The sequence below is a fragment of the Sinohyriopsis cumingii genome, chromosome 5 (genome assembly GCF_028554795.1).
Source record: "Sinohyriopsis cumingii isolate HCF-2022 chromosome 5, ASM2855479v2, whole genome shotgun sequence".
Lineage (NCBI taxonomy): Eukaryota > Metazoa > Mollusca > Bivalvia > Unionida > Unionidae > Sinohyriopsis > Sinohyriopsis cumingii.
In genome coordinates, this window is record NC_142965.1 from 107,850,182 (window position 1) to 107,869,481 (window position 19,300).

The 19,300-nt window shown below is 35.8% G+C and overlaps 1 protein-coding gene across 2 annotated transcripts in view; it reads right to left on the reverse strand.

The window, feature by feature from the left end:
* Positions 1-19,300, reverse strand: part of LOC149799958 (lysosome-associated membrane glycoprotein 1-like) — an 83,775-nt gene that overhangs the window by 58,938 nt on the left and 5,537 nt on the right. For both annotated transcript variants that reach the window (XM_089959458.1, XM_089959457.1), the window contains exons 4-5: positions 12,764-12,974; positions 9,988-10,161 (exon numbers count right to left, since the gene is read on the reverse strand). In XM_089959458.1, coding sequence (XP_089815584.1) covers positions 9,988-10,161; positions 12,764-12,974 — 385 coding nt within the window. The remainder of the gene's footprint in view (positions 1-9,987; positions 10,162-12,763; positions 12,975-19,300) is intronic.

A 19,300-nucleotide genomic window follows, 5' to 3' on the forward strand; every position in this document is an offset into this window, starting at 1 on the left:
TACCTCTTTTACATAATGTATTTTCTTTGTATTATTCTAAAAGTTACAGAGTAAATCAGATTTTCTGGGTTACTGGTTCAAGAAGGTCATGAAGTGTCTTCATGTTGACATTTAGAAATCACATTTTCATATGCATTTCGAGTTGAAATGTGGGATATTTTTGTACACTTTATAAATATCACTTTCCTTAATTAAAGTACAATCGTTTTTTCTTGATACAAAATGGATTTTTGAACAGAAATAACGTGATTTAATGTTTTCAGAAATGACATATCATTGCGCAGAATTAGCAAACATGGTGGGAACTTCACATTTTGAAAAAAAAATCAGTTAATTCTTTGTGCGTTACTCCTTGATTTCTCTGCCACCGAGAAAAATCCCGCAAATTTCTCAACCGTATGATATTTACATAGTCAACACTTTGTGTCTCCAGCAACCGTATAAAAATGTGAAACCATTTTCAATTGGTCAAATAAAATTAATTTTGATATCGGTAATGATCACAAGAACTTATGCTCATATTTGCATGCCTTTGAATTTTTTTCTTTGTACCTCCCTTGCTTGATTTGATACAAAAGACATATTCAGAGTGATAAAACAACACAGGTCTCTTAATTTATTTTTTAATGCAACAAACACTTCCCCAAGTTGTTGATCAACACAAAGCCGGCATGTAATTAGGTTCTCAAAGAAGTACTCAAAGGTTTCGATGTGAGAGTCTATTGACTCTATTTCATGTTTTCATAGAAAAGAATATGCTGCGATTATAATGTTTACACTGAAACAGAATTAAAGGATTAGAACGTGACTTTCACATAGCAAAACATTTAATTGGTGTTTATTTCATTCTCTGTTGTCACCTGTTAGCATTTACCAGAAGGTTTCATTGATCGCTATTTCACCAGACTGTTTATTTACAGTGTATTGACAACTACTTATCATAAAAAGCTTACATAATATATGATATCTTATTTAGATATTGCAGATTTTACAATATGAATTCTATATTTACACGCATTAAACACCTTTTTGGATGAAAAATGAGCGATGTATCAAGCTTTAATGTACCAATTTTTATTGTAACTTTTTTCACGTTCAGCATATTTTAACACATTAACCCCTGGAGGTCTTTGTCATTTTTGCCTGAAAATCTAGTAGGAAACACATTTTGAAAGCTATTTCTGAATAGATCTGAAAATACCAAATACCCAGTGATTTTTCAATAACATACTGCCTAGTTGTGTTAGAAACATCATTTTCGTTGCCTATTTGACTTGCGCATGAGCAGAATGGTACAAGCTGGAGTTATTTTTGTATCGAGACCACTCTTTATTCCAAATGCCCATCTTATCCTACTTTTTGCAAAGGCTCATCTGTCTCTTTGCAGTTCATACCAGTTTGACTTAGATCTGAGACCAAAAGGTCGAAAATCCAGACACAAAATCAAATTTCGATCACGGGCGAATTCTGGGTAGAAAAAAGTCGGGTCCAATCTGTATTTTGTAGTGCAACTAGATGTTCCAGATCATTTGGTATCATTGTAGAGTTGCATCTGTCTACCTGTCTATAATATCACCCACTTTAGTATATCATACATGACCATTACGCTACAGAGCTCGGCAGTAGGCTACTACCTCCTGCCCTGTCACCGCTAGGGGTTAATGTGTTAAAGACATTTAAAATATATTTTCTTTGGAAAAATACGGGAGCCATGCCGTACACCGCATTATAAGTGGGATCATGAGTTATTGAGGGAGAGGTGTATCTGTTAGTTGTCAGTGATTTTAATTAACCTTTCAGGTCATTTCAGGCACCCCATTTGATCAGATGCATGACTTATCTTGGTTACAACACCTTTTGTTCTGCACTGCAGGAATGCTTTCTAAAAACATGTTACTAACTTCATGTCTCCATTTACACTAGGAAGATTTTTATGGTGTCATCTTCAAAACAAGGAAAGAGTGCATTTTCTTTGTACAAGGAAAATCTCGTCTAGAACAAGCCCATGCATGGAAAGAGGGATGAATACCAACAAAATCTACCACACTTTACTTCCTGCAGATGCAAAACAACTGCTGTTGCCACAGGCTCATATTTTTGTTAGTGAAGAAAGAAAACCACTAACACCACCCACTCCCCTTTAATTTTTTTAAACAAAATGTATGCAAGGAGACAAACTCGTACAGTTTGAAATCTGCACACACACCCAATGATTCTGAGCTAATTTTATCCTGTCAGCATGCTCTACCACTGTTTAAATATCTAAGCATAAAAGTTATTTCAAATCTGCACCCCATGTACAATTATATACTTTACAGATCATTTAATGACCACTTTTGCGCAAAGTTTCTCTGTTGTATTGGAAATGCTTCTTGTGTGTCATGCAGGGAATAGGCTACTTTAGTTTCTGATTGGTGGTTACTGTTTACCCTGGACTGGAACAAACAATAACGACCAATGTAAAATATCCTACAATGTGACACACTGAAAAGTGTAGCAATCAAATTAGGCCCAAGTAGACAACATACAAGTCAAAATAGTAACTTTGCATAAAAGTGGTTATTAAATGATAAATACTTCATTATACACCACTCCCTTGATAACTCGTGCCCTGATAACTCACGAACCCACTTATAGCATGTGGATCCCATTTTTGAAACCAGAAAATATCCCAAAAATTGATCCCTATTTGTTGAACTTGAAGAAAATTGCTATCAAAATTGGTAACGGAAACTTTGATGTGTCGCTTGTTTTATCGTCGAAAAATGGTAGATAGGGCCTGGAAATTTTAATCAACGCTATGAAATATCAAATTTAAAAAAACGTCATACAAGTTTTTACATTTTCTTTCCAAACGACATTCCCAGTACACCGCAATTAACGATATGTAAGGAAATACTTTAAAAAATACAAATTAAATAATTTTTTTATCAATTTAAATTTGTGTTCTAGTAATATCTTTTAGTTCCTTTTAAGTGTAATCATCATAAATGCAATGTGTCCTCTTCAAATTAAATATGAAATGCATCAATCTATAATAACAGCTATATCGGTGAGCATTTCTCTGAGAACCTAATTAAGTGCCTACCGTGTTTCGATAACTGATTTCTGGAAGTATTTGTTGTATTGTTGCACTGAATTAAAAGCTTGCCTCCTCTGTATTATCACGTTAATTATGTCTTTTCAATCAAATAAAGGAGGTGGAATAAAGGAAAAGTTAAATGGAACGAAAATCCAACAAACTAAATTCTAGCAGCCCCGGTCGTATGTCGAGTGAACTCACTTCATTTGATCAATCTAACACTTATAAATGTTATTGTGCATGTTACATAAACTACCTTAAATTAACCGACTCTTTCATAACTGATCAAAGATAAGGCAGCCAAGCTAAATGAATACTTCGTAAAATAAAGAGGTTAATTTCACAGATACGTTCCACTGTGGGCAAGCGAGTTTCAGAGAATTCTTGAACTGGTACTTAGAGATATCCTCAAAGATGATAAGAAGTTTTATTATTACTTCCAATGAAATTATGACATCAATAGTGTACTAATGGAACAATACAAAAATTGAGTTTCGCCACAGACAATTGTTACATGAAATAAATATCACGTGTTTGAAAAAAAATGGCGGTGTATCAACAGTTAGTCCAGTTCCCTGCTCATGGGACTCCACATTTGGCAGGATAATATTAAACACACTATGGGAACCAGACTCATCAAGAAAACAAAAAGCAGTGACATACACGGATATTTTTTTGCGTACATGTGATGGTTGTTGAAACCAGATGGAACAATCTTTCATATGTTGGACATTTTGAAAATGTGTTATTAAAAATTATTATCGACATCATTGTAAAATGAAGATTCAGTCAATAAACAGCCCAGTTCCCCAACGCCGCTCACCCCCACCCCCCGGTTATCTCGATGCCAAATCAAATTTTTTCAAATTTTTGGAAGTCACTCTGTTACACATGCCTCACTTGTAGTGCAGTCTATGTTTGTAGACCCAGATGTGCATGAGTTATTGTGGGAGAGGTGTATATAGGGTACATCCATTTGCTTTCTCATTATTTAAGGAAGCTATGACCTTGAAAGAAGTTCTCTTTCTGTTTTATGCTTCTTTTTTTCAGAATGAAAGATCATTCTCAGTGATGATTAGAAAAAAGAGTGTGTTAATGAATGCTGAATTACCCAATGACAATCAGGACTGAAGGACTTTGCCTAAAAGACATTCATTTTAATATGGCAATCAAAATATGAAAGGAATTGATGAAAAAGGATATCATTTAAATTCACAGACAAATTAGTCTGATATTAAATTATGTTACAACTTGGGGAAATAAAAGAACACTTTTTAAATATATGTATTTCATTTAGTCTTCAATCATTTAAGTTGTTTTTACTTTCATGCTGAAGTACATTTGTAGAAACACTGATACTAATAAACACTTAACCTGATGCTATAAAAAAAATTTGGTTTGATCCCTGGGCTTTTGACCATAAAATAAGTTTACAGATTTTTGGGAATTTCTTAAATTAGTGGAAGAAAGTTTTTTCAAAATATCTATGTAGTTTTAGTGCAAAATAGATGAAATTTTGCAACAAATATTCTGATTTAGCCACATCAGTGAAATTTGAATCTTCTGTGTTCACTCATCAAGGAGCTTAATTTTATTTACAATGAATTAGAAAGTTTTCTTATTACTTACAGTTGAAACCAAGCAAGTCTCATTCAGACAGACATTCATACTGACAGGTGCTTATATATGTAGAAGTTGTGAACTATTTGACCCATGATTTTTGCCCAAACATTTGTTAAAGTTCATCTGTCCATGTGAAGTCAGCTTTTAGTCTAAGAAAAGGAAATATAAAATTTGGACAAAATCGTCAGTTCTGGTACCAGAATTTCTTGCCTATCTGGTCTCAAAGGTTTTATCTTTTCAGACACATTTTTCACACGCTTGCAGAATGTCCACATTACCTGGCACCACAGTAAAGCTACATTATTTTTTCCCTCCAGTTTGGGTCTCGCATGAACTGTAATGACACGATTGGCCTTGGAACAAAAGTACTACCTCATGATGCCAAATCACAGCTATCAGCCTTAATGAATTAAGAGCAGTCAACAGATACGTAAATTAATCTGCATTACTGTATCTTTGTACAAAGCATTAGAGATAAGCCTGACACCACAATTTCAACTGACTCGTCGTCACCATACAGTTGGGATACAGAATTTGAGCGGCAACCATTAGCAGCATTTGAACCTGTCTCTATGGATTTCGCACGGACAATCCTGATGAAGAGTGCACCAAAGTCATGTGAACTTGATCCAATTCCAACATCACTGCTGCTTGAGTGCTTAGATCTAGTATTGCCTTCACTAACTGATGTTATTAATACCTCTCTCTCATCCAGGGAATTCCCATCATTTTTCAAAACTGCCATTGTAAAGCCTCTGCTGAAGAAACCAACACTAGACCATAATGATTTAAAGAACTACTGCCAGTTTATAATCCCCCATTCATATAAAAAATCTTAGAAAAGGTTGTTCTATCCCAGCTTGTATCTGATCTAAATTCAAACAGTCTTTTTAGCAATGTACAATCTGCATATTGCCCTTGCCACAGTACTGAAACTACTCTTCTAAAAGTAGTAAATGACATTCTCTCTGCGTTGGATAGCATAAAGATTACAGTCCTCACCCTCCTTGATTTGTCTGCAGCATTTGACATAATAGACCATGATATATTACTTCACCGTCTCCAGCATGTATTTGGCATTCATGATACAGCCTTACTGTGGTTCAAGTCCTACTTGGTCAACAGGACACAAATTGTATCTGCAAATGGGATACACTCCAACCCAGTTGATCTATGTTGTGGTGTTCCACAGTGGTCTGTTCTTGGACCTTTTCTCTTCATTCTATACACTCAGTTGCTCTCAAGTGTCATAGATCATCATCCAGTGTCTCACCAACTGTACGCTGATGTCACCCAAATATACAAATCTAGCCATCCAACTGAAGTTGATGCTACCATCCAAGGTTTAGAGAGGTGCATTTCTGATGTAAAATCATGGATGACATGTAACAAGCTGCAGATGAATGATGATAAAACTGAGGCCATTCTGATCACAACACAGACTTTCTCATTCACATCCTTTACCTCAAACGAAAAATATCAGCAGCACCAACATTAAATTCAGACAATCAGTACAAAACCTAGGTGTTACTCTGGACAGTACTCGCACATAGCACCAACATGTCATGAACATATGCAAGGCTGCATATCTTGAGCTGAGATGCATCAGCTCAATTCGCAAATATCTTTCAGCTGATGCCACTAAAACACGTGTGTGTTCATTAGTACTTTCAAGATTGGACTATTGTAACTCAATTCTGTCTGGTTCATCTCAATATCTGCTCCATAAACTTCAAAACACAGCTGCTCGGATCATACTTAGAGTACCACGATCAGAGCACACCTCTCCGCTGCTCTGTACCCTACACTGGCTATTCATTTGATCCAGAATCAAACACAAAATTTGTTCTCTGTGCAACGTTTCATTGACCGACTCTAATCCAACATAAATATCCAACCTCACCCATGTGTAGACACCATCAAGATACTTACGCTCCTCTTCTGACAATCTTATACTCATTATTCCCACTATAAAAAACAAAGTCATCTGGACAGCGTTCTTTTGCATACCACAGCCCAGCAACGTGGAATGAATTGCCCACTGAACTTAGACACAAAGACACAATGATCACATTCTATAGGGATAAAAAAAACCTCACTTATTTCAACTGCAAGAACAATCTTAAAGACTGAATAATGTTTCCTACCTTAAATATTCTCAGCATGTTTTTTTTAATGCGTTCTAATTTCATGGTGTTTGTTTTTGTAATCATAGCTTTATATGTTTTTTTTATCTTATAGGTGTTGTCTAATGTTGTAAAGCGCTTAGAGCTTCTAAAGATTAGGCACTATACAAAGTCCTCATTATTATTATTTTATAACTGGGTACATACAGATCAGGAGAACTGAAATTCAATGACTTTTCAATAAGTTTTCAATGACCAATGACTACTCACCGTATCAAGTAATCTACTTCAGTTATCGATCTGAATACAATTAATAGAAAAACAATACAGAAATAAATGTTGTTGTTATATTGTTGTTATAGGGTTTAACGCCATTTTTCAGCACAAGATAGGCTATACATGGCGGCCAGTATTAATGGTGGAGGAAGAACCGGGAAAACCCCGGGAAGAACCACCGACCCAAGAGGAGCTACCAGCAAGCTTTCTCACATATCCACGTACCCACGCTGACAGAGGTGAGATGGCAGTGATCCATGACGGAGAGCACTTTAGACCACTCAGCCACTCGGGGCCCCCAGAAATAAATAAATATAATGAAATATAATGAAAATTATATTTATTTTAAAAAAATCATTTTAACTGGACCCAGATGCCAACCACTGCTCTTTAGCTTCTATACTTTCACCTTCAGCTGCAACTCCAATGCTGTCATGTCAGAGATGCTGCAAGGATTTTATCTAATGGGGGGTGAGGGTGCTCACACTTATTACCAAATTAAGGGGAGAGTAGAACAAAAATGCAGGACAAAATGGTCATAGTTCAATATTTACCTAACACTTAAATATCCATCCATCTTTCTTCTAGCTCCAGTCTGTCTGAGTCCTATAGAAATCAAATTCTTTAAAGAAGTTGACTCAGGTTGCATAAGCATTAAATGGTTGATTTTTTTTCTGAGCTTAATTTGTTCCTTACTGGTACATGTTCTGTGGTGAAATGCCCCATTTCACATTCTGCTTTCTGAATCTGGAAACTGTTTTCTATGGTTGTTATGTACAATTTTCCACAGCCCACAGGTATTATCTTTTGTATACTTCTGCTTCAAAATAAAAATTTTCACTAAGATTAGCTTTGCTAAAGTTTCACTCTCTTGAACCAGTGCTTTACTGACAACGATGCCAGAGTATCTGTCCCATAATGCTGTATTAGGTCCATCAATGTCATAGTCTGCTTGTTCAGACAAGCCTTGTCCTTTGGACCCCAAAATCAATAAGGTTCTGCCTCACCCCAAGCACATGCCAGAGATAATGTTTAGTACCTTTAAAAGGTGAAAACTAGAGTTATGGTGTAGAACTATTTTTCTTCTTCAGTCACAGTGACCATGATCCTTGATATTTTGACCCCAAAATTCATTTCCCCAAGCACAAGAAATTCAACAAGTTCATTTGGTTTTGATTTCCCATAGTTTTTTCTAGCACTGCATTAGTACTTGCCAATGAAGTGTTAAGCAACTGGAGCAAAGTACCATGCCCAAGGAAACACCATGGTATCTTGAAATTTTGTCGTGCTAACCAATGCACCACAAGGGCTATGTCTCCATTAGACATCTCTTTTGACATACAAGAGAGTGCATCAGAACTATTCTACATCCCCAAACCTGAAGTAGGATCCACAATGTCTGGTAAACTATACTGGTAATTGTAGATTTTGGGCAACTAAGTTTATCATGTGGAAATAAAATGGTAAGAGACAGGTGGCAAACAACCTCAAAACATTATACACTCTGCCTTATGGAGGGTGTATAAAGACAAAAGCAGGAATCTGGTTCTCCTATCTGTATACCATCCACTCACTGCCTGTCGATTTCTCCATCTATTAGTAGATTGTGGCACAATAGTTATGAGAATTTTATTATGACCAAGCAATAGGTACTGAAAGAAAGGGGAAACATTTTTTCATTTTAAAAAAATCTAAAATTTTTAGGTATAGATCTGAAAGCTGGCATATGTCATCATTAAGGCCAGATTATATAAAATAAATGTATATAATGAGCTTGGGATTACTCTCCCCAGGACAGGAATGCTTCCATACTAAAGGTGGGGGTCTAATGAACCCCAAAATGTTTCCCTCCCTTTTTTCCACCCACTTTTTATTACACTGCGAGAAGAATCTGTAATGAATACAATGTTTAAACTTGCTGTATGCCTGATGACTCAAAGCCAACAATTTTGAATGAACTAACGATTGTTTAAGCAACTTCTGTCAAATACTGTTGGAAAAATTGAAGGTGGTGGTGGTAGGGGGTAATAATGGCAGCCATACTAGATGGCAGACTGGCATCATTGTACAAAAATTTAAAGGCCTTTATGTTGGATGCTTTCTGTTAAATTTGGTTAATCTGCAGATTTGAGAAATTTTAATGTTTTTTTAAGTAGTGGTAGTCAGACTGGATGGCAGATCAGCATTGCTTGTATACAATTTAACTGCTTCATACCAGGAAGCCACCAGTCAATTTGGTTATTTTCTGTCATGCAGTTTTGATCAGCTGATAAAAACTGTATTTTCAGCAACAGCTGTGATTTGTGATGGATTGCCATTATTTTAAGAATCTGAAAAGCTTTCATGACATTATGCATCCTGACAAATTTGTTTAAAAAAGCAAATGCTGATGTAGGACAAGTCCATAAGCCCATTTGGCTTTATGACCCAGTGAGCTAAAGATGGGGATCAAAGCATCACGTGGTGATTTAGCAGGAGAGATGGGAACAGTCTACCCTGTTTGGTCAAATGTCACCCTTTGTTCTGGGGAGAGATGGAAAGATTCCAACCTGTTTGATTATGTTTCACCTTTTGTTCTAGTGACAGATGGGAGAATTCCAACCTCTTTGACTACATTTCACCCTAATTTCTGGGATTATGGAGGATTCCAATCTGTTTGATTACATTTCACCCTTCATTCTGGGTGAAAGGAAATGAAATAGGTTTGAAATTCTCATCCACCCTGCTAAAACAACACATTATAAACATCAGTAGCTCAGTCCAAATTCTATTGTGGAAATCACTTACCCTCTCTACCAGTCTGCCACATAAACAAATAAACTTAAATATGAAAAGATTTAATTTGGAAATAGTTAAAATATTTATCCTACTAGTACTTACAATTGCTAAAAGTGTCATTTTCTACTCCAAAAGCTTGAACCTGGACTTTGGCAAATGACATCACTAATTTGTACTTTTTGTCCTTTAAGATGATGTTCTGTGAACTGTCACACTTGTATGACATGTTGCTCATTGAAAGTTCAAAGCTTCCTGGACTTTTCAATATGGTGACAGCTTTGAAAAATAAATATAGCTATAAATAAAGAATTAAAGAACAAATTTCATGCTATCTTCCTACAATACAAAATACAAGATGACCCTAAAAGAAATATTTGTAGTAAAATATGGATGAAAACTAACAACTGTTCAGTTCTCATTTTGTGAAGCAAAATACATTTTGAGACTGGTTTCTATTATCACTGAATGGTATATTTTTTTTACTAATATAAGTACTGTGAAAAGCATAGTATATGCCCATTCCATGCTTAATACTATCAGTCCTCTATGTTGACAACTTTTCCACCTTTTCCTTTTTCTCTCTGAAATTTTTCCTTCCTCTAAACGCAAGCCACCAAAATTTTGGTCTGTGATGTAGAAGTAGTGCTTTTATGCTGAAAACATTTTCCCTCCTTCCGCCAGTCACTTTAACTTTTTATCTAACGACACCAAAAATTGAAATCTTTCTTCCTTATCATGAGTGTGCAAGTCAGCCCCAAAGTTTGAAGTCTTTCATGTAGAAGTGATATTACACAGAAAACATTTTAAAAATTGTTTTAGTCACCTTTTGATTCTAAAATCAAGTGTTCTTTCTTGCACCTAGTGCAAGCCATCACATTGTTTGGTAATGATGGAACAATTAATTCATTGCACAAGCACCATTTTTCTTCTTTTAGAGATCTTTCCCTTAGACCTTTTGGCCCTTAAATCAGTTCCTCACCCCAAGTGCAAGCTTTCCACAAAGTTTGGTAACTAGCGAAGGACCCAAGTAATTATCCAGAAACTATCTTCCTTCCTCAGCGACCTAGACTTTCAAGCTTTAAAACCCAATACAGTTCTTCCTTACAGCAAGTGGAAGTTTTTGACATGTTTGGTAACTGGATGATGGACAACCAATGTTACAGTGCAGAAACCAAATACACAGACAGATGGACAACACTAACATAACATGAATTCTGCCCACTGCATGTGTAATCAAATAGCTATATCTTCATCCATATCTGATGGCACTTCAGCATCATTTGTCCAAAATGTTAAGGTCTACATGCAACTATGCTTTGTGTCAAATGTGGTCAGCAGTTTCTGTAATCAAGTTGTGCTGACATTATTCTATTTTTAGTAAAGATGTCAATAATTGATGGAATAAAGGTGTCATTGACATGGAAAGGTATTCAAGCTAGGGCATTTTTGTCAAATTTGGTCAAGTTAAGTGGTTTTTCAGATGTTGCCCAAGATTATTCTATCTAGCAACAGTAGCCATTATTTAACGGCAGGATGGCATCATTCATACAAACAAAGCCATTCACGCCAAAATGTCTCTATAAAATTTAGTCAAATTCTGCTTTTTTCCTCCAAAGTTTTAAGGTTGCTCTATTTCTTTGCATCAGCCATAATGGATTACATCAAATGAACAAATCTGAATGGTACTGATGTCAGAATATGTCCTGCAAAAGCAAGTGTAAATGGGTCAAATGGTTTCTTTAGAACTTGTCTATAAAAAAAACATGAATAAAAAATGGACCAAGCATGACAGATGAAGGGCCATAGCATAATCTCACTTGGTCCTACAAGTCTGATGGGCTACAGTATCGAAACTATGAATTCCTAATACCTAACGACAAATGTCTGATGGGCTGCAAGTATTGAAACTATGAATTCCTAATACCTAACGACAAATGTCTGATGGGCTGCAAGTATTGAAACTATGAATTCCTAATACCTAACGACAAATGTCTGATGGGCTACAGTATTGAAACTATGAATTCCTAATACCTAACGACAAATGTCTGATGGGCTACAGTATTGAAACTATGAATTCCTAATACCTAAAGGTACAAGTCTGATGGGCTGCAAGTATTGAAACTATGAATTCTTAATACCTAACGACAAATGTCTGATGGGCTACAGTATTGAAACTATGAATTCCTAATACCTAACGACAAATGTCTGATGGGCTACAGTATCGAAACTATGAATTCCTAATACCTAACGACAAATGTCTGATGGGCTGCAAGTATTGAAACTATGAATTCCTAATACCTAACGACAAATGTCTGATGGGCTACAGTATTGAAACTATGAATTCCTAATACCTAAAGGTACAAGTCTGATGGGCTGCAAGTATTGAAACTATGAATTCTTAATACCTAACATACAAGTCTGATGGGCTACAAGTATTGAAACAATGAATTCCTAATACCTAAAGGCACAAGTCTGATGGGCTGCAAGTATTGAAACTATGAATTCCTAATACCTAAACGCACAAGTCTGATGGGCTGCAAGTATTGAAACTATGAATTCCTAATACCTAAAGGCACAAGTCTGATGGGCTGCAAGTATTGAAACTATGAATTCTTAATACCTAACATACAAGTCTGATGGGCTACAAGTATTGAAACAATGAATTCCTAATACCTAAAGGCACATCTAGACAGATAGTCTAATATGTATATACAGTTTAAGTGAGATAATCCTGGTTCTGTACTTTTGTTCTGAAAAAATGAAGTATGAATATTGTTAAAGGATGAAAAGACAAATAGCAAAATTCTGAATAAACTGGCAAAGCCCAAAATGAAAAAAGAAATGACATTATGTAAAGACTTCCAAAAGACATACATACTTGAGTCCTTTGAATCATTAAAATGTAGTAATGGAATGAACTTGTACTCCACAAGCATTTCAACTTTTCCTCCGGTCAACATGAAAGTGAAAGTCATTGTGTCAGTGAAGTTTTGCTTCAAGTTTACCCAGCTCAAGGTAAGAACAGAAGTAGTTCCATTACTTGAGCAACTACTTCCTGCTGTATCCAACTGTGGTCCAGATAAATAGTGCTGAGAAAAAAAAACAATCAAACACAGATGCTAGAATTTAAATATATGCATGTATAAATGATTAAGTAGGAAATTATAGAGTTGAACAATGAAAACATCACATGCGGATTCACATTTTGTCTTGTGTCCAGCTTTAATAAGTTTGTGAGATCCCAAAAGATACTTTTAAGCTGAAATGCAAAAATGGATTGTTGATGATATCTGAGTAGTCCATTGCTGTTCTGAACTTTAACCTATATTGTTGGCAGTTTTAGTGAATACCTAACAGTACTGTCTCTATGAAAGTTATGTTTTTATTCATTAAACATTCAAGTCATTGATATGGACTACACCCCTTCTGAAGATTCAATTATATCAATGAGAAGTGATGTACCGGTAATCATTCAATTATGTCAAATATCAATAGTCCTTTGGCTAAAATGTGATCAGGAAAAATGAGGTATGATTTTTTTTTTTAAAAAAGATGAGTACAGCAAAATCTGTTTTAAACTTTTCTCCTCTCCTGGGGGGGGGGGGGCAATTTGCTTTGCATGAGAACACTCCCTGTGGAGTACAGACTGTACACCTTATGCAGCCCATTAATGTTTTCTGTTGTTTCATGTTGGAGAAATCAGAAAATAGAAGCACATACAAATGTAAACAAAACAATGATAAAAATTATAATAAAAAAGCAGTCATAATAATTTGTAACAATGTACTGACAGCAACTGAACTAGAATTGGTACAATTATGTAACCTGTTTTTGATTTTGCTAGTTACATCTCATAATCAAAGTATTAACAGTACTTAAAACAATTTTAATGACACAATCTATTTATATGAAGTCTTGACTTTCAGGTAAAAAAAAGTATCAACTTGTATGCCTGAAAGTATGGTACCCTTGTAAGAAAAATACAGCCATCAAGTTCCATTAACAATTTGTTTCAGAACTTATCACTGAATACAAATAAACTGAAATAGAACATGAATAATGTTAATTATAATTTCCAATTAGTTAAATAAGGATTTTATTTCCATAAAAGAGTAGGTCAAAATTTAACTATTATCAACAAAGCCCATGAAATGATCTTAATTTGAGCTGTTTGGTACCCAAACATTTACACAACACTAAACAACAAAAAGTCTGCAGCAACAATGCATTATCCCCATAATTTTCTTGGTCAGCAATACCTCTGTTAGGTACAACTGTCATCATTTCTCAATGTTAGCAAGATGGGATGGTCCAAATTCCAAAACAATTTTGCATTTCTGCAAACCACTCATTTTCATTTTCTAATGCTGACTCTCCTACAGAACACTGCAGAATCAGTTATGCAATGTAACAAATGGGTATGCATGAGCTAGATAACATATTCCCCACCTTTTCTTCAAAATGTGTGCAGATAATCATGTAGCAATACTTATAAATTAATAACAATACATAATGCATCTGAAATAAGGAATTGTTTTGTTCAAGAATTAAATTTAAACTGGATCTAGAGCTTTCCAAAATGTTTATTTGATGACAATTAAAGCTTCACACATTCATAACACAATTCGTATATAAGGAAATGTACAAATTCTGTTCACTACCCGACAATAACAACGCAAGGAGACTTAGCAATAAAAATGAAGTGACAGTTTATTTGAACTGCAACACTAAGGGTGACTTCCTATTCTTCACCCCAAAACTTCAATCAATGTAACCCTGTTAAAAAGCACTCTTTAAAGACCACCATACATTGTACATTATATGCCAACAAAAAATTTAACTGACATAGATGTAGTCAACTTAAGTTTTTTTTCTCAGAAACCCTTTTATTTTCCCTGGCCAGTAACCTTGACCTCTGACCTCAAAAACAACAGACTTCTTCCTTTCCCAAGAGCATGTCTGCGAAGTAGATCTAAAGTTGTTGTGATGAAAACATTTTTCTTCTTTCAGTCACAGTGACACAGACACCTGGACACTTCAATTGTAAAGGCTCTCTTCTAATCCCAAATGGTACCCCATCTACAAAGCTTGGTAAATGCAGACCATGAAGAACTCAAAGCTCTTGTGCAGAAGCCATTTTTCTTTTTTCAGTCATAATGGTCTTGACCTTTGGACAATGCCACTAATATGATTCACCCAAGTGAAAGCCATCCACAATGTCCAAGGTAATTGTAAATGGTAGAGTTTCATGTTGAACTATATTTTTCAGCAACAATGAAACTGACCTTGGACATAGTGACCCCTTAAATCTACTGGGTTCATCCTTACCCAAAATGCATGTTATCCACAAAGCTTGGGTACCAAACTTTCTATTCTTCATTAACAGTGAACTTGACAGTTGAAATTTTGACCCCTAAATTAACAGAGTTCTTCAATGCTACCAGTCATCTACTAAGTTTGATAACTGTGTTGGTCGACAACTTTAGTTATTGTGCAGAAATTGATAACCAATGTAAGAATGGATAACATCATAACATGACGTGCTGAGCCTTATTAGAGTTTGGGATGAGCCTAGGCTCGAGCTCGAGGCTCGATAATTTTGGAGCATTTTCGGGGGCTCGAAGCTTGAGGTTGAAGCTCGACGAGCTACGAGCTTACGCCTAGAAAAATTATCCGCTTTTTGATATTATCGGACCAGAAAAATCTGTTTGATAATTAACTGACTGTGGGAATGAGCGGCTTTACAGATTCACACGGCCTACGCTTCCCCATGTGTTGGTCGACCAGTGGGCGGTCACTGCCTTGCAACGGTTATCACTGGGGGCTCCTAAGATAATAATTCTGACTATTATGATTGCGGCTGACGGGGAGAAGGGGTTTTTCAACTTCTGCAAGCGAGAGAACTGGTGAACTTCTCAAGCATTTGTCCTGACGATGAGTGGTGTCGGAGGGGCAGTAGGCGCACAACTGATGCCCGAGGGAATTCTTTTAAACTGATTTTTGAACAGTTCAAACAACATAAACGTGTTACCAGTGATTTTTCATATTGTATCTGCTCTCTGTTTGTTAATTTTTACTTATATTTTATTTCTAAAGCAGTAGCAATGTCAAAAAATAAGAAATCAGCTGTTTAAACTTATTTTAACAAGCGCGAAAAGGATAATTTCGCAGCTTGCAATGAATGTAAGCAGACAATTTCATGTCCACAAGGAAACACTTCAACAATGCGTCGACATCTGCTTAGCATTCATCATATTGACGTCAACAAGGATGAGTCTGAAATAGAGCTGAAGAAAATGAGAACAATGGATAACTTTGTTGTCAAAACTTCACTGGAAGAAATAGTTTCGAAACTAGCTGCAGTCGATGTATTCTCGATTCGGAAAATTACTCATTCAGAATGTATTCGTCAATCGCTGTCATTAAGAGGAATGAAGCTACCTACTGATGAAAGATTGGTGATGGCCCTTATTCACGATTTTGAAGAAAAAGTGAAGCAACAAGTCAGACAGGACATTAAGAAAGAACTCTCAGAATCAAAGAGATTTTCATTATCATTGGACGAATGGACAAGTATCGGAAATCGTCAATTTCTCAACATCAACCTTCATACGGTCTCGTCAAAATGTATCAATCTTGGTCTTGTCAGAATTTACTGAAGTTGTAATGCTGAATGAATGAACGAGCTCATTGAGGAACATCTTAATTCTGTTGGTGTCTCATTCAAACGGGATATTGTTGCCTCTACCGGTGATGGAGCAAGTGTCATGATCAAGTTCGGAGAAAAATCGTCCGCTCTGTATCAAGCCTGCCTTGATCACGGATTGCGTTTGGGTGTTACAAAAACTGTTTACAGAGAAAATTGCCCAGGACAAGGAATTTCATGTTTTTTCACGCAAAGAAACTGGACAGACTGATGATTTCGATGAAAGTGACGATGAATTGAGTGCTGAAGAAGTTGAGATACAAAGCGAATCATGGACGGAAAATATAAACACTGTGAGAGAAATCGTTAAATTTTTCAAAGGCTCAGCCATACGATCGGATGCGTTTAAAGCTAAAAGCTCAGAAAAATTTAACAAAGAACAACAACTGTCCATCGACTGCAAAACTAGATGGAATTCCATGCTAGAAATCTTTATTAAATTATACGATGTCACCAATGAAGTGCTGAGTGAAATCGGATCCGAGCATCTCTTAACTAATTTGAACATATAATTATTGAAATCCATAGTTTTGGCGCTGAAACTGGTTGAGGTTACTCTTAATGCTATGAGCGAAAAAAAAAAAAGCTTCTCTGAGAACCGCTTATGTTGCTATTAGCTTCATGAGGGAAAAATTGTCTGCACAAGGAACAGAGATCAGTCGTACTCTTTTAGAAAATATTTATCATTACATCGACGGTAGGGTTAATCAACAACTTATGGATCTTATGATTTCTCTGCACCATTTGGATAATGTTCCATCCAAAACATCTATTGAATTAGCGACAAATTTGATGAAGCGGCTATTTCCATCGGCAAATACTGCAAATGAAGAAGCACATGATGAGATAATAACAACCATAACGAGCTCTCACTCGAAGATTAACTTAGATTTCGTTTGGAAGCTTCTAGCACTCAGGGATCTCATCAAACAGATCGATTTAAGAAATTACGCCAAGAATTTTCCTTGTCAAAAAGTAATGGTGAACTGACAGAAAATTTGAGGCGATTATCAGATGCTATCAGTACAATCAAACCGACTTCAATTGATTCAGAAAGAACATTTTCAGTTGCTACTAATGTCTGTACAAAATTGCGACAAAGTTATCGGATAAATCTTTGCATGCTCTTGTCTTTTTGAAATACTATTAACAAGAATGATGTTTAAATAAATTATAAAGAAAATTATTTTGCATTCGGACAATCTTGGATTTCACCATTGACCGAAAGGTAAGATCCAAACAAACTTGAGTGTGCAATTCCGCGGTAAATATAAGCAGACGAAATCGAACACAGAAATGGACAATTTTATTGTGTCATGGTAAAATTAGATTATTAGTGTATATACTGCTAATTATCTAAATGTAAAATTGTGTTCAATATTGTATACACACTCGAGTTTGTTCGGATCTTACCTTTCGGTCAATGGTGAAATCCAAGATTGTCTGAATGCAAAATTGCACTGTGAGTAGGGTTGATGTCCAGACATCAAGATCGGTGAACAATTATTGCATTTTCTCCATTATATCTCAAATTGAACGAAGTGTGTCGAGCTGTTTTGAAAACTGAACTATTCTTGATTACGACTGGCCTAAGTTGGAAATTACCAGACACAATTAGGATAAACTAGCAGTGTTGGAACTGCTGAGGGGTGTGGATCAGTGTCTTCCCTTGTGTTATATTATTACAGGTTAGAACCCCCATCCCTTGATTTTCTTTGTAACGAGCCCCTGTGGTCTAACCCTGAAAGTCAGTTCCATTGCCAAATACACTGGTTGAAATTCCAACCTGTACCAGTTAGGAATATTCTTTACAATAACTGCTTAACATCACTGCTTAACATCTTTCCTCTAGAGTCTATGAATTCACGTCAAAGATAATTATCAACCCAATGTGGTTGAAAACATCTCAGTCTCATAGTTCTTTCATACATAACAGTTTTGCACATAATGCTGGCTGATGTTTCTTTGGAGAAATAGTTTTGTTAGATTCCATTGCAGCCTTACATTTTATCTATCCACTTTCACATAAATATCTTTTCTCCAAATCCTCCTTAATATATTCCTTGCAAAATAAATTGGCAAATTCATCTTATCTGCACAGACAGTGCTTTAATTAACGTAATCACTTCACTTCAAATGGAATATCACAAATGGAAGCTGATCCTCTGTAAATTCAATTAAATATTTAAGAATCATTACCGTCATTTAATTAATTAATGAAGTACCTTTCATTATTTTAATTGCTCTGACTCAGAAGATTAAAATTAAAGGATGGTCCAATTTCGGGTTGAGAAAACAACAGGGCAGATTAAAATACTGCCATTTTCATCATACTGGCTGTTTTGTGCCAAGTGTTCTGACGGGCTAATGATTCAGTCCAATATGCAGCCAAGTGGTAATGGAATGTGTGCATGAAACAATTATCAATGACCACTGACTGTAGGTATGATATATCACAAGAAGTAAATGAATAAATGGAGACAGATATAAGCACACAATATGTCTGGGGTGGGGTGGGGGACATGAATAGCCAGATAAAGTTAGACACTGATAAGATGATTAATGCATGAAGATTAGTGCTCACCCAACTTGTTTTAGTAGGGGAAGAAGAAGAAAAAAACACTTGTCCTAAACTAGGACACTGAAAAATTCACCTGTCCAACTTTGAAAAGAAACAGACTGGGATAATGTTTAGGATTTGACCAGCCA